Source organism: Adelges cooleyi, unplaced genomic scaffold (assembly GCF_023614345.1).
Source record: "Adelges cooleyi isolate 19-005CV unplaced genomic scaffold, UGA_ACOO_1.1 ACOO_flye_CR_arks_rails_tigmint_CR_PRNA_23, whole genome shotgun sequence".
Classification (NCBI taxonomy): domain Eukaryota; kingdom Metazoa; phylum Arthropoda; class Insecta; order Hemiptera; family Adelgidae; genus Adelges; species Adelges cooleyi.
The window spans coordinates 2,589,640-2,605,376 of NW_026095893.1; the positions used below are offsets into that span (position 1 = coordinate 2,589,640).

Below are 15,737 nucleotides of genomic sequence, written 5' to 3' on the forward strand. Positions count from 1 at the left end.
AAAGTTTACTCTTCCTCGTTCAAAATAAAAAAAAAAACACATTATTTGTTTGTTTTTAACTCGAAATTACATATTAAGGTCATTTTTTTAGCACAAATCGGAAGTATCAGAATTAGTTATTATTCGAGGGAGGGGGATGACCCTTATGGCACAGAATAGATTAGAATAGCTCTATTCTGCCATACGTCTTTTGACTTTTAAACATATTGTTTTTAATTTTTTTTGAGATTTTGTTAAATAACATTATTCCTTGACAACTACAATGTTAAAACAAATATGTTTTCCTGTGTGTTTTCTGTATATTATTATTATTATTTTTAAAAATTCATATAATTAACCATATTTAAAATCCATGAGCTCCTCGAACTTTTCTCATCGATTTTAGATTTTTACGCTTTGTTTTCACACTCCTGCAAACTAACCATCAAAAAGTCACGAAAACCCAATGTTATTTAAATGCAAAACTTTAAGAGAAGCAAAATAGCCTCTAGGAGCATAATTTTTTGACCAAAGCCAAAATAACAGTCACCCTAATGTGTTTAGTCTATAGACATATATAAATTTATTAATAAATGGAAGATAATATTAGCCATTTTCTATTAATGTTAATAGTGATAATTATAAAAATAGCAGCTAAATATTAATACATAGTATACATAACATAGAAATTGAATGGCAAAGTAGATTATGATTTTAATTTTGTTTTTTAATAATACAAGTTAATGTACAATATTATGAAACATTTATAAATGAGTTAATACATTAAAATGGCACAACACAGATTAGTAACAGTGATAACAGATTCGCAATAGCTTTTAACTACATATTTTGTGTTACAATTTATATATAATGTGTGGATTAATTTATTTTAGAATAAAACTTATAAGTTATATTTATAAATATGCAAAATAAAAAATTAAAAAATATAATTCAATAAGTTATTACAAATATTATATTCCTTATTAACAAGATATCTATAAAAAAAAGTTTCTAATTTAAGTAGTTCAGTCCATGCTGAATGCAAGAGGTTTCGGTGTCCATTTGTTGCCTATTTTTTAATTGGTAGCGTTATCATTTTTCTGAAAATAAATATTTAAGTTAACATATTAATATATTAAAAATATATATAGTTATTAATTATACACTGTGAACTTTAACTAGACTTATGTAACAAAAACTGCCTCAATTTGAAAATAAGCTGAAGTCCTGTCCACATTAAGAGGCAACTTGCGAGTTGACTAATGAAAATTGTTTGTATTGTCTCTAACATAAAGAAACAACAACATTGGAAACATGATGTACACATCAATGAAACGAAAGAAAATATTGAATCATTTAAAAAAAAACTGCTAGAATTATGTTTCTAAAACTCATTGACTTCATCAACAAGGAACCCATTGCTTATAATTAATTGATTAAAAGGGCGTCACAACCGTTATTTTCTTCAAAAAACCCACCTTGCGCGGCGTAATTTTACAAAGGCTGTGATGAAAACTAAGAAACCAAATGTTCACATAATATAGACAACGACATTGTCTGTGCTTTACCATGGCCCTTTTTTTTAATATTTCAACTAATTAATGAATAATTAATTAAGAAAGGACTTTATGAAAAATGATATAGTGTCGGTTGTATTATGTTGAAGCACAGATAATTTTGTCATGTATAATATGTATGAATTTCTTTCCTTAACTATATTATATGAAGCCTGAGAAACATTAATCCGCGCAAAGCAGATTTGATGGGAAAAAAATTGTAATTTATCCTATAGAAATAATTATTGTGATAGTCTTGACAAAAAAACATGTCAATCAAAAAGTATCCTCATTACTGTATTAATAAGTATACATTATAGTTCAAACTCTAAGTTAAGATTTTTCGAAAAATTGCCTATTCTTTACTTAGAAATTATTAAAAGAACGCAGTTGAAATTCCGTGATCAGAGCCTATATAGTAGTTTTTAAACATTTTTTTCAATATGGTGATATTTTACTGTTACTGCTGCACAGTGGCGCCGAAATCTTAAAAATGTGGTCGGGCAATTCCAAAATTTAATGGCCTTAGCCTGCACTTTTACAGATATAATGAACAATTTTTGGAAAAGTGGTCGGACCAAGGTCCGACCCTAGCATGGTAATCGATGCCACTGCTGCTGCATATATTGTTTTAAGTGCTGGCAATCAAGACAAACGCAAAAAGAATTTTCAAGTTTTAATGCGATATTGGTCCATCATAATGAACCAGATTTTGACATTTGTGGCTTGAGTTTCTTGGGTTCCAAAGATATTCTCTCTTACTGTAGAGTTCGACTAAATTAATCATTTTGTCATCTGTCAAAAAAGTCATTACGAGAAACTCAATTCTTATAATTACAATTTTTTTTTCTCTAAAATTATCAAATATAATATAATATAGTATTCAAATCATCTTATAATAAGATAAAATATACATGACAACCAGGAACACACAATTTAGAGTTAACTGACTAGACCGATAAACTTGTCATGTCATGTTTCTAGTTGTTGACTAATTTTCTATTTTTTGAAGGCAAAATGTTCTGCTTTATTTTGGAATATAAAACACAGGAATTTTCGTTGCACGCGTAACAAAAATAGGAAAACGTTTAGAAATGCCACAGCAGGAAAAATTGCTTTACGTTGTCTTAGTGTGGAATAGACTACAACACTAAGCAAGCATACTCTTAATTATTGTTATTTCTAGGTTAACAATAGTTTGAAAAATATAACTACTTTAGGTTGCCATTGAAGATATGTATCTTTAGTAGCTTCCAAGTATTCATCGACAAGATTTTGAACAACTGCTCTAGAGTCATCCATTTCACACAAGTCATCTTTAAACATATTTTGTTTGCGGAATTGATCTAAAAATGCTTCTCTATGACGTAGTTTATCATACTGATCCAAGACCCTTTGGAAAAGCTGTAATTAAAATACAAATATTATTTTAAACAGGCAAAAAATAAAAAAATAAGTTTAATATATAAATTATATTACTTGTGAAATGCTTGTGTGGTTAGCTAACATAAGACCAGATACTCGGTGAGCAGTGGGAACATATGGAGATTTTTTAGAAAGTGCTACTTGGATACTAGATGGTCCCCATTCGATAAACTGAACAGTCTTCCTCTCTCGAATCCTTTGTAGAGATTTATATACTTGAGTAGGGTCAACATCACCCTAAAAAGAAATATACAATTAAATATAATATCATTCATTTAGTACTAACCAATGCAAAAATGCCAATACAACTTGTATCAATAAACAATTAAATAATCATAAATAATAGAATTAAAATTTTAATAGTATCCCTATAATATTAAGTTTATAAATGTTGAATACTAAACTTAATCATGTTTAATTGCGAATGTAGTTGTATTCAACTTCTTGTTTACACCATAAAATTTCTTATTATACATGATGAAATTCAGATAATAGTATATTCATAGTTACTTTAGTAAGTTGATACAAGAAAAAAGTCTACATATGAAGGGCTGCAGGGAAGAAAGATGAATGTCAATTTTTTTTTGAAAATGAGATTTTGGTATCAAATTACTTGTATTGACGTATTAGAGAAATTAACAGAAAAAAATAATTAAATTAAATGTTTGTATTGGTACATGACGCGAATATTATTATGTTTATACCAGGTCTAAAAGCATTTTTTATGTTAAAAAAATAGTTAATTATCAAAACACAAAACTAATCAATTCCCAATAGCTGCCCAGGTAGATTATAATATTATATTAACTGGTTAACCTAATAAAGAATGAACTCATTCAACTTCAATATCGTCAATATTTATACCAAGCACTTCAGCTAATATATTATAATTACTTGAATTATGTTTAATATAGATAAATAACAGTGTGGTATGGATGATCTTTCTTGCGCTGTCGACACCATCATATTTTTCGGTTGTAGCAATCTTCTCATAACATCAAAAACAGTTGTTTTACGGATATTAGCACCCTGTTTTTATAATTTACGAAATATTAAATATTAAATAAATATTATAAAATACAAATTATAATATAATATTATAAATGATTACTTCATGATCCGTAGTTAATGGTGTATATCCAGTCATGAGAAAGTGTAAACGTGGTGAAGGTATTAAAGGACCAATCAAACCTACTAAATCATTATTCATATAGGACGGATACCTGCGAACAATAATAGAAATAAATATGAAGAAATACGCACTTAAAAAACAAAACAGAACTAATATTATGTTAATTTAATACTAGTATTATGGCCTTCATCCTAGTATAAGCTCTTTTTTTTTATTAAAAAAAAAAAAGAATGGATAAAATTAAATTGAAAAAATTTGTATGAGCACAGAGTTTTTACACATAATACACATATTACTCATAAAGAAAATGTGTGTTCTCTAGCCACGCAATTTTTGTTATAAGTACACGCACCTGGCATAATATATACTCCGGACACTTTAAGAAGGTACTTAACAGCCTCGTTGAGTCAGCAGAGAGCGGTTTCCACCTCGCAACATCGTCATAGTTCGGCTTTGCCTACTGTGCATACAGATACGACCTAGGCGGTGAATAACGAGTTTTGGTACACCACGCAGGTACCTTCTTAAAGTGTCAGGAGTATACACTATACTCTACTGAATATTGGTAGATATTATAAATGTTAATAATATAATTTTTATGAACAAACCTTAAAGTAGCAGTTGAAACAGACATAATAGTAGATACTAATGAGTTGATTTGTGCAAATGATGGGTTTTCTATATGCAAACGATCAGTGGCAATACGGTTTAGTGCAGTATTGTCTAAAACTACAACACAATCTGCACTTTGTGCAAGGCGCTTTAGAGTTAATAAAGAATTATATGGTTGTACTACAACATCACTGTAAATAACAGTATAATAAAATATTAGTACATTTCATTATATTTCACATTTTATATAATGAATGTATGTAAAATAATTATTTATTACCTTATTTCATCTTGATTTGGAAAAACACTATAAGTTTCAATAATTTTTTTTGGGTAACGATCAGTTAAATGTTCTAAAATATATGATCCCATGCCTGAACCAGTACCACCTGCAATAGAATGGCATAGTACGAACCCTTGTAGACTATCACCACCTTCAGCTTCTCGGTCTAATATGTCAAAAACCTCTTCTTGTAGTCTTTCACCTTGGCTGAAACCTGATGCCCAATTGTTACCGGCACCGCCTCCGTGTTTTGATAAATATACATTTTCAGGGTTGTACAACTAAATTGAAAATAATTGTTTTACTATAAGTAATTACACTCATCATACATTTTTATAAAAATATATAGCGTGAATATTATCTTACTTTAGAATAATTAGACGACATAATACTATGAATTACACGTGGTTCTAAATCAAGTAGAACGGCTCTAGGAACATAATGATTGTCATCGGCTTGATAAAAAAATACATCTTTTCTATCACCAACACCTTCTGTAGCAAAATCTTCGAGGACGCCTTCAGGATTGATACCATGTTCGGCGCAAAGTTTCTTCCAAAATTCGAAACCAACTTTACATTGGATAAAAATAAAAAAAATAAAATATTATTTACTTAGATATCTCATAAAAAATATAAATATTAGTTTAAATAATTTTATTAACGAAAAAAATTATTGCTAGTACAATAATTACCTACTGTTCATTGACAAGATATTTATCTCCTAAAAATACTTATCATGTGATTAAATTTACCCGATAGTAATCCAGTGCCTGAAGATGATTTATAAAAACACATCCAAGAGGGCTCATTAATAAGTGTAAAGTAAAAAGTGTAAGAATACTATTTTTCTATACATGAGAGTTTCACCCTATGTAGAAGTTATCTAGTAAGCTAATTTTACTGATTTAATAATAAGAAACGCTAGTTTTGCGTTAAATGTAAATTGGAATATAAATATACTTAAAATATAACGAGTAATCTGTATAAAATTAAAACTACACTTTTCTATTTTGCTCTTAGATAAATTAGTTAGTGCTTAATATTATAATCGGAGTTATAGTAACTTACTTTGATTTCCACACTGGCCCAGTTGGACCGTTATCATTTCACACGGCATAATTTCAAAATTAATATTTCATCAAGAAGTACATTAAAAATTACTCATTAAGCATTCAATTCGGAAGTAACGATATCTTACAAACGATTTTTTACCTTTAATATATTTAATCAATCATTTGTTGATAACAATGCATGGCTAATAGCTATTAAAATGGCGGGAAGTTTTCAAATTGATAACAGCAGGAACAGTGCAGTGTAGCAAACGAGAGTTAAAAAACGTGGATTATTACACTGGTTAGAATTTATTGAATAATCACTGAATACCTAAATATTAATTTCACTGACTGAGGACCGCGGCCATAGTCTATATTCACCGAATGTACTGCAGATAATATCGAATTATTTAAATTGATTAAATACATGTATTTAATCTATGGTAGCGTCATCACTCATCTCAAAACTCACAGTATAATAAGTGGCCTATACCAAACGGCGCATTTTTTCTGTTAGCTACTTTTGTCGACAGTCGACACAATGGTCGTATTTTGGTAGACTATAATTCAAATGGCTGACATTAAATGGATCTATAATTTTTTAAGGACGGGAAAGTATAAGTACACAAATGTTTCTATGGCATAAATAATGGTGAAAATAGTTCTTATGAAGAAACTGCCTCAGGGAAATTTCGGAAATTTTTTTTAGTATTGGTCCATATTTTATTTTATAAAAACGCTTACATGAGTATAATAAAAACAAATTAAGAGGTAAAAATAGACATATACAAATTAATTATGCGTGAAATACAGTTTCATAAAAAATTATACAAAAAACAAAACCGCTTTAATATTTGATATTTAATTCATAACGATTAAAATAGCAACGGTTTTAAATTTTATCGTTGATTAGAAAAATAACGGAAATTGAAAAACCTGGTTGTAATTTTTCAAACACATACGTATTATGTTCAGCATTTGCTGTAGAAAAAAATAAGAACTTAAGGAACGCCAAGAATACATCCAGCTACCAGGAGCTCATCTCAGAAGTCAAAACATACAATACGATTAACTCAACAATATGATTGAGTATTATTACTCGGAATAGAAATATACCTAATATATTATCGTATAATGATTAAAAACAAATCACGTTAAAGATGTCTATTTGAAATTGTATGGCAGTCGAACTTAAGAGGAAACATGCGATTCAGTTGTCTGAGTGGAGGAAAAACGTTTAATGAGTAGAGTGTAGACCGGATATCATAAACATTCCGCATATTTAGAGCCAAATAAACGGCGATATTTATTCTGAAAAGGATCATAAATAGTGTTTTTATTATTTCACATCGTTGTTTTCTCTTGTATTTGTTGCCGTTCATCTGGTGAGCCTACAATGGATATATATTGGAGTAGATAATATAGAGTAGATGTATCGGCATTAAGTTGTTACTGCAAAAAGAAGGTTGGCTACTTGTGCCATCCGTTTTGTTTTTTTTTTGGCTCGTCTGTTTTACGAGCCCGGTCGGATGTGCTAACTCGGACCGGTCGCTGTTTGTTATTTTTTATTACGGCCCGTTATTTATTAGAATATGCATTTCTCGTCGTTTCCGCTCTTGTCTCCAGACACATATAGACAAATTAATGTGGTTTTCCAAACAAATTCGTATACGAGTCATTGTGCAAGTAATAACGCAATATACTAAATGATTAATATCGGTCAAAATTCAATTATTATAAACGGAGTGAGTACATTTTTACCAAATTGCGTTGGACAACGAAACGTGTAAATTGAAACACCCTTACGGTCTGTGCAAAAATGCGACTTGCCAAAGAAAAATGCACAAAATGTTTTGTAGGTGTTGCGCCCTCTCGTTCTCTATATTTTTTACCCGCGGACCTCCGAAACGTTTACCAAAAAAAAAACAATACACCGCAATTGCCGTCTAAACACATGGTAATTAATACAGATTTCGACCAATGTCGAACGACGGGCGACTTAAACACGAATGTTCACTACGACTCGATCGACGATTTTCAATTCCCCTTTTTTTTAGAGATGAAAACAAATACCTATGCGATCCTACACGGACGACGTCGATTAAAAACGTACGTTTACTGGCTGTGCTTATACATGCCATTGCGCTGCTGGACGGATTGCATAATATATTGTAACGTCGGTGGTAGGTATCTGAGTTTTTGGAATAAATATAAAACGCGAGTGGTCGTAACAAATCATTGATCTAAATCGTTTATGGAGTGTGACGTACCGTTTATACATTGCCCGTATTTAGTTGTTCAGCAAAGTCTGAACATCGCCGTCTTCGTGTACGGTATTCTTATGTTAAAAAATGAAGAACGGCGAGCGCACATTCGTACATTAATATGTATTGGTGCTCTCGGAGTAGTTGAAAAAATATATTTTATGTCCTTTACAGGACATTTGTAAGGAAAAGTATATACTAAATGTCTATATATATATATAAAAAAATGATCGCGCTAGATATCGTCTGCCAAACCCATTGTTGTATTTCACTCGGACTGTAATCCCGATAGTGTATTATGTGAATTAAAACCCTATCGTTTTTCTTTTTCGTCAGACACTACAGCGTGTACAACCGCGTTGAAATTAAATACTGCGATATTGATTACTGGAAAATACAAACTTCATAAAAAGTCAACCGTGTAAAATCATATTAGTACAACATATAATATATTATTTACCAATGACGCTGCGCATAATATTAAAATTAAATTTGTTCAAGTGTTCGCTCACAGTCTAAATATTGCCATTACCGTCACTGTTATTAGTGTCTTAAAAACAGTACTCGAATTGGGAGGGGGGTCCCGAGTACCCCTAACTATTATTATCAGCAATCGTAGCGTACCCCCTATACTAGTTTTTATAAGCGGTGGTTTTTTAAGGGTAAACGAAAAATGTCGCGTATGCTCTTTATTTTAAAGTAAAAAACGTGCTCCTACTTTTATTTTTCCAATTCAAGTACTGGTTTTAAGGTCACGACGGGAAGCTGGAATGGTTTAACAATTTAGCGTTTTATTTATTAGAATATTTCAAATCATAGTCCACCAAAAAAAACGTTTTAAAATATATTCATAAATTCATTATTTGTAATAAATAATAATGTAAAAGATGTATATTATTAATATCGTCTCAGCTTCGCATTGAAGGTCAAAGCTAAAAGATTAATTTTGATCTCCGCCGTACGGTTATATCTCATATTAATATTAGTACCTTATATTATTTGTAAAAGACGCGTTTAACTATCCCCGTTCACTTTAGTTGCGCCATTCATACAAATATTGAGCAATTGGTATTAAAATAATGTTGTGAAAAATACATAGAATGACATACATTAAACAATAACTAATAATCAAATTTATTGCTAACAGATTTGTTTCATTTGTTTTATTGTTTCTATACATAATAATTATAAGATGTTAGTTATAACTTATCAGACAATAGTACAAATACATTTATAAAAAGCACATAGTAAATAGCAAGGTAACAACGCTAAAAACCTAATAATACTAATGAATAACATAGGTAAGTTTTATTTATTTCCATACATCGTGCAAATACATTTATGTATATATATATATACTTAGGTTTATATTATTATAAAATATTTTAGTTGTAAGTAATACAAGTAATCAAAGCTTGTAGTATCACAATATACATGGGCAATATAATTAAATTAAACAAAATTTACACGATGCAACGGGTGAATTGTTCGATATTTTTCTAAATGTAAAAAAACATAACAAAAAACAAATGTTTTCAAAATTTGTCTAGATTAATTTCCATTGAATTCGAATTTTGTCTAGATTTCGTGTATTTTATTAGTATAATTGATTACATGATTATTATTATACGATTAAAATTAAAACAATATTGCTAACATTATTCTACACTCAATCAGTCTCTGATTAGAAGTCGCATTTGAACAATCTTAGTAAGTACGTCTATTTCGAGTATTGAATAATAATTATTCTAGAAATAATCTTTTCACAATTTTATTTTTATTTTTTAGGAATTTTATCATACTTTCGATATGAATTAGTCGTTAAAAATTAATAATTAGGTACATGTCATTATCGAAGCGATTTTCGAATTTTATTTTTCATCGAAAACTGAGATATGTATACTCAAGTATTTACTTTTCGATAATGGTAATTTTACTATTGTTTTTTTTTTCTATAAGTTATTAATCGTATAGCTTTACCCGAGTTGTTGCGAATGCATATAGCTTGTTGAAAATAAAATCATAATAATTTCGAATGACAATTATTTAACTATAACACATTATTTAATAAGAGTAGGGTAAAAAAAAAAAAAAATGATTTATTTATGAAATGTTGTTTTTTGTACAACGTGAAAAGCGCGTTGGTGTGAAAGAAGTTAGTTAAAGGGGTGCCAGTTGCTGATGAAACGCATTTGTCGGTTTTTGTTGAAATGAAAAATTACCGTGGCCCGTTTAATCAGAAGGCGTTTTTACCACACGTTAAAAAATAACACAAAACGGAAGTGTTGGACGATAAGAGATTAGGCCTTGGGGTTTACACTTCAGAAAAGCACATTAATCCATTGAAACGTCAAAACGCTGTAAAAGATTGTTGATTAATTGAAACCTTTACACTATCTTATTTTTCTGGGTTCACCCCAGTTTTATTCAACGATGGCGAGGGTGTGCGCTGTAGCCCTTCATCTGAGATCGGTTTTAAGTAGCTTTTTTATGCTAAAAAAATACCCAAACATTTCTAAAATGTAAATAATTACTCTTATGGACGTTTGTAGGAATACTGTACAGTTTTACGAGTGCACAATTTATATTTAATACGTTTAAATAATTTATAATAAATGATTTCTGCTCAATATAACAATAATTACCATTGTAAAAATGGCCTAAAAGAAATCACAGTACATAGTTTTTACTAAAAATTAAAATATAGTAGTACAATTAATCATTATTGTTAATAATTTAGAATCCATACAATTATTAATTTAAGTTCAAAGACCAGCAAACTCGTATTTTTAAGAAGTATGTCAAACACGCAAAATTAATAAAAAAAAAAACAAAATAGTGGAATGTACTAGTACTGTTTAAATTGTAATATTTTTTTTACGAGGTTATGATTTAATATTTATAGTTATCTTATAAGTATTTATATTATAAAATATAAGGGATTCGAAGCGTTCAAAAAGATAATAATACAATGCTTAAAATAATGTCAGATGGTTACTACTTACAATATATTAGAAACTATGGCGTAAAATTAAGTTTTAAGCCGTGTTATTAAAAATCTACGTTATTAAATTGTCAAATTGGAAGTGGTGGGGAATAATTTGTTTGTCTTCCTAACTATAACGAATACGATTACAATACTTAAGGTACACACAAACACACATACACACAAGTAAGAAAACAATATTTTATGTAGTTAATGTATTGTGTATATTATATTGTATAATATAATAGTTTTATTGTGCTCATTTTACTCAATTAAGTTTGATGATTAAAAAATAATTCAAATTCGTCTGGTTAGTTGGTGATTAATTTCTAATCCTTAACGCTAGCTGCTTATATTTATGCAGCATTATAGGCCGGACCGCCTACTTCCATCCGAATCATAGGCCGAACCACTTTGATTAAATTGAAATTATTGCCTTTTCCTTTAAAAGCAACTTATTTGAATTCGTACTGTATTTATCCAGTGGTTTTTTTTTCTAAGAGCTTTCCGGTCTCCAGCCAGCTCTGAACGCTTGAAGACATTTTAGTATAAAATTAATAAAAAATACGTTTGACAAGTGTATATAAGAATAGCTGCATTCATTTGGATTTGCTTACGTTAATTAATACCTATTATGTTATAATTATAAGAAAAAAGAACACGAAATCTTTGTGTGCGATACGACGACACGTGCACATAATAATAATATAAACAATTTGAACGATAATGGGCAACGCGGGAATATGTTTTTCCTGCACATGATAATTTTGTGGCATTACAGACGTTAATGTATGTTAAGAATATGTTATGGCATGAATTACTTATGGAGTGACGTAGTATAGTTTCTAACATTATGATTAGTTAAGGAACTAGGACACGACGAGTCGTTTTTATATTACACTATACACTAATATAATAACGATGTACATATTATAATAACTATTAATATGATTATTAATATTATGGTTTGTCCTACAACGGATGCATGTACGAGTATTTCCTTTTTTTTTTTTTGGTTATAATTTATACATAATACAATAGTATAAGAATCTGATAAAAAAAATTAGAAACCGTAGTAAATAGTGAGACTCGCGTTTCATGTTGTACGCGTTTCGCATTACAATAAATCACCGTAGCCGTCGCAGGTATTTCAAATATTATTCGTATGATAAAATATTTACGCGGATACGTGTACAAAACGAAGGGATCCTAATTGAAAAATCCACACATTATTAAAAAAAAAAAAAAAATAAAACAATAATAATATTTGAAATATAATATAATATGTGTGTTATAGAGGCTCATCTACGGGCAGCCGCATTCGTCGATGACCATTTTGGGAAGATCCCGTTTAATGATGTTGCCGTCGTCCGTGAAGTATATGAGCGACATCGACGAAAACTTGACGGGCGCGCAACACGGCTGGAAGATGGACGAGTGTTTGGCCTTCCTGTAGTCTTCGATCGCTTGGGTGTAGAAGTTGAGATACGTATCCGGTGTCCTGTGTACCCCGCCACAGTCACCCCTGCAATAGTTGGCGTAGTACCCGCCGGGCGCGATTATCCACGAGTCCCAGCCGATATCCTGGAACTTGATGTAGAACCGCTGCTTACAACACTGTCCGCGTACGGCCAGCGAACAGTCCAGCGCGCGACGACGCACCCGCCTGGTCACCGTCGGATCGGTGTACACCATGAGGAACGGGTTTTCCCACTCGTTGGCCTGCCTGGTGTCGTGGAACAACACGGGCGACACGAGACCACCGCACCCGGAACAGTCGATGTGGAAACGTAGCCGGTGCTTGCCGTTCGATCTGTACCACTCCTGCACCGTGTTGGTCACGTCCACCGATATCCACCCCAAGTTGTTTAGCGATAGCGATAGGGACGACGCCAAGGTGGCGTGCTCGTCAAACTCCTAAAGACACCAAAAATCAAGATAACCGTTAAGTACAATGGAGTTATGTCACGTTGCGCTCAATATTGAGCGATCAGCGGATAACTTATTTAGTGCAAATATTCAAATTTTACCGCAATAGATCAAAATGAGTTTCACATAGTTTACCCTTAAATTCTACACGTTTAGATGAACGAAAGAAATATGTATTATTGGTGTTTATGTATTAATATTATACGCTAGAATAATGTGTTACTGTGTAGAATATGTAAGGATATGTATCTTTACCAATTACGCAAAACAAAGAGCGCGTTTAATACTTATGTAATTTATATACTATATCACATTTTTGTATGGTTTGAGTGAGTTTTACTTTTCACCCGATTTCAGTAGGACATTTACGTTGAGAATACCATACCAGCTACTAGAGACGGGTGTAATTTGATATTAGATTATTATTTTAAATATTCTTAAAATATTACAGTCAAATGAATAAAGAAGGTTCAAAAATGCTGGTTCTCATTAAGTATAGTACATATATTGTTGGGTTTTAAATATCTTTGAACAATAAATGTAAATATATTTGATTTTGTTACACTAATATATGAATTTAATTTCACTAAGTTTTTTTATCAACAAATTTAGCTGCGAGCGCACGAATTGTCTAGTGGGCTTAAAATACATATATGTTGCGTCGGACTAAGTGGATAAATAGAAACAATGAGTTGTGCAGAGTAAATAGATACAATGAATATTAAAGTAGATTTTTGTATGTACTAACTATTCGATACGATGTAACATTTGAAAGGATTTGGGAACTCAAAACCATATCATGGTTTAATATTCCAAATGATGAACACAATGGAGTGCAAGAAATGTTGTTTACTAATTATTATAACAGCTACAGTAGTATTGTATTTTTTTGTGGTTGTTGCGAAACATACCTTACCACTTAGGTACGTGGTATTCCGGAATGGGTTCGTACGGAAGTTTATCTTAAAAAGCCACAGAGTAACATTGTGGCTGTGATGTGTTCTACGAGCGACCGGAGGCACGTCCGGTCTGTATTCTAACCTAAACCACAGTTTCGCAGATTTGACTTTAACTGAATCGGAGCTTCCCATATCTTGTGACCACGGGAATTCCAACAATGTTTGTCCATTTAACGTTGATCCTGAAAAGAAAAAAAACATTTCATAAATTACACAAATTAGTAACACAAGGAGAGAAAAAATTACAAAAATCAAATTAAAAAAAAGATTTGGTATCTAATTACACAAGTCAAACGGCTCGATTGATTCACAACTGTTAGAAGTCTAGTGGTAATAACGTAACGGCCCAATCTATTAATTTGGTGTTTTATTAAAATATCTCACAATAATAATAAACATTTTAATTACTTATTTTATTAAAATGCCCCACAACTGTGTATTAATCAATTTTCAATGAAATAAAATCGTTTTTTACATTTTTCTTTGTTAAACTTCTTACTGCTTTATAAAATCTTAATCTTTTTTTCTCCTCTTCTCTGCGATAGGCACCGCATTAAGCTTCCTCTTATAAATCCAATCCTTATTTTATCTATCCTAGTTACTACACATATCCACCTCAACATTCTTTTAAACCTAACATCCTTTTTTCGTCTAAGTTTCTTATTGACTCTGCCAAACGTTCTAAACTATACTCATTACTAATCTCTACTCAGGCGTTTTACCTACCGTTATGTAACACATCAAGGTACTCAACCGTAGTAACTATATTTTGTAACATTTGCTATACTTCCACTAATACTAGTACCTACATACTAGGTAGGCCCTTTTTTTTTAATTTGGAAATTATTAGTTATTTTGACCAATGATTTCTTGTTAGGAAATGAACTGCACTATGTTTGTTAGCGTAATTTATAGCTGTAAAAACAATAATTAATGATAGATCAAATCTTGCTAAAATTGGAATAATTGTTTATAATATTGTTGTAGACTAGTTGCTGTATTAAAGTTGAACATAACCTGAATAATATAGCCGTACAAATATTATCTTATTAGATGAAAAAAAAAAAACAATTTGTAATTAGAAAAAAATGGTAGTTTGGAGGTATAAAAGTATTCTCTATGGAGGCAATTATGGCTTTTTCGTGTACAACTACTACTCTGACATCTATTATAATTATGATGTTAATTGTCGACAATGTACATATTGAATAATTTCAAATACGCCGTCTTATCCCGCACCGATCGCTGGCTGTGGCCCGAGTACTCGTCGATATTTATAGACCTCGATTTGGCCACTTTTGGACACACACGATAAAAATCGCCAAAGTCTAGACGGTTGTTGTATGATCAGGGCGAGGTAGGTAAAATTGTTCGCACTGATTATGTACTCTGATCATCACGCTACGTTGAATTATTAACAGTAATAATATGGTGTCGTGCGTACGGCGAAACATATACAACGCGAAACTAGCAATAAAAATAATAACAATAATTATGAAAATGTCGATTTTCAAAGGGACCAGCGCGGGCGTGCGGTTTTTATTATAATAACGGTCTT

The 15,737-nt window shown here is 30.9% G+C and overlaps 2 protein-coding genes across 3 annotated transcripts in view; both read right to left on the reverse strand.

Annotated features, from left to right (window-relative positions):
• Positions 1 to 685: 685 nt before the first annotated feature.
• On the reverse strand, positions 686 to 6,195 carry LOC126835260 (tubulin gamma-1 chain-like). Its single transcript, XM_050567731.1, has 9 exons — positions 6,058 to 6,195; positions 5,354 to 5,559; positions 4,985 to 5,268; positions 4,701 to 4,895; positions 4,072 to 4,183; positions 3,855 to 3,989; positions 3,015 to 3,197; positions 2,751 to 2,939; positions 686 to 1,079 (listed from the first exon to the last, which is right to left on the reverse strand). The coding sequence occupies exons 1-9, from the start codon at positions 6,104 to 6,106 to the stop codon at positions 1,056 to 1,058; spliced, it is 1,377 nt and encodes a 458-aa protein (XP_050423688.1). The 5' UTR covers positions 6,107 to 6,195; the 3' UTR covers positions 686 to 1,055.
• Positions 6,196 to 12,287: 6,092 nt separating this feature from the next.
• LOC126835257 (inhibin beta chain-like) overlaps positions 12,288 to 15,737 on the reverse strand; it is a 37,654-nt gene continuing 34,204 nt past the window's right edge. For both annotated transcript variants that reach the window (XM_050567727.1, XM_050567726.1), the window contains 2 exons: positions 14,132 to 14,361; positions 12,288 to 13,208 (listed from right to left, as the gene is read on the reverse strand). In XM_050567727.1, coding sequence (XP_050423684.1) covers positions 12,597 to 13,208; positions 14,132 to 14,361 — 842 coding nt within the window. In that variant the 3' untranslated portion in view covers positions 12,288 to 12,596. The remainder of the gene's footprint in view (positions 13,209 to 14,131; positions 14,362 to 15,737) is intronic.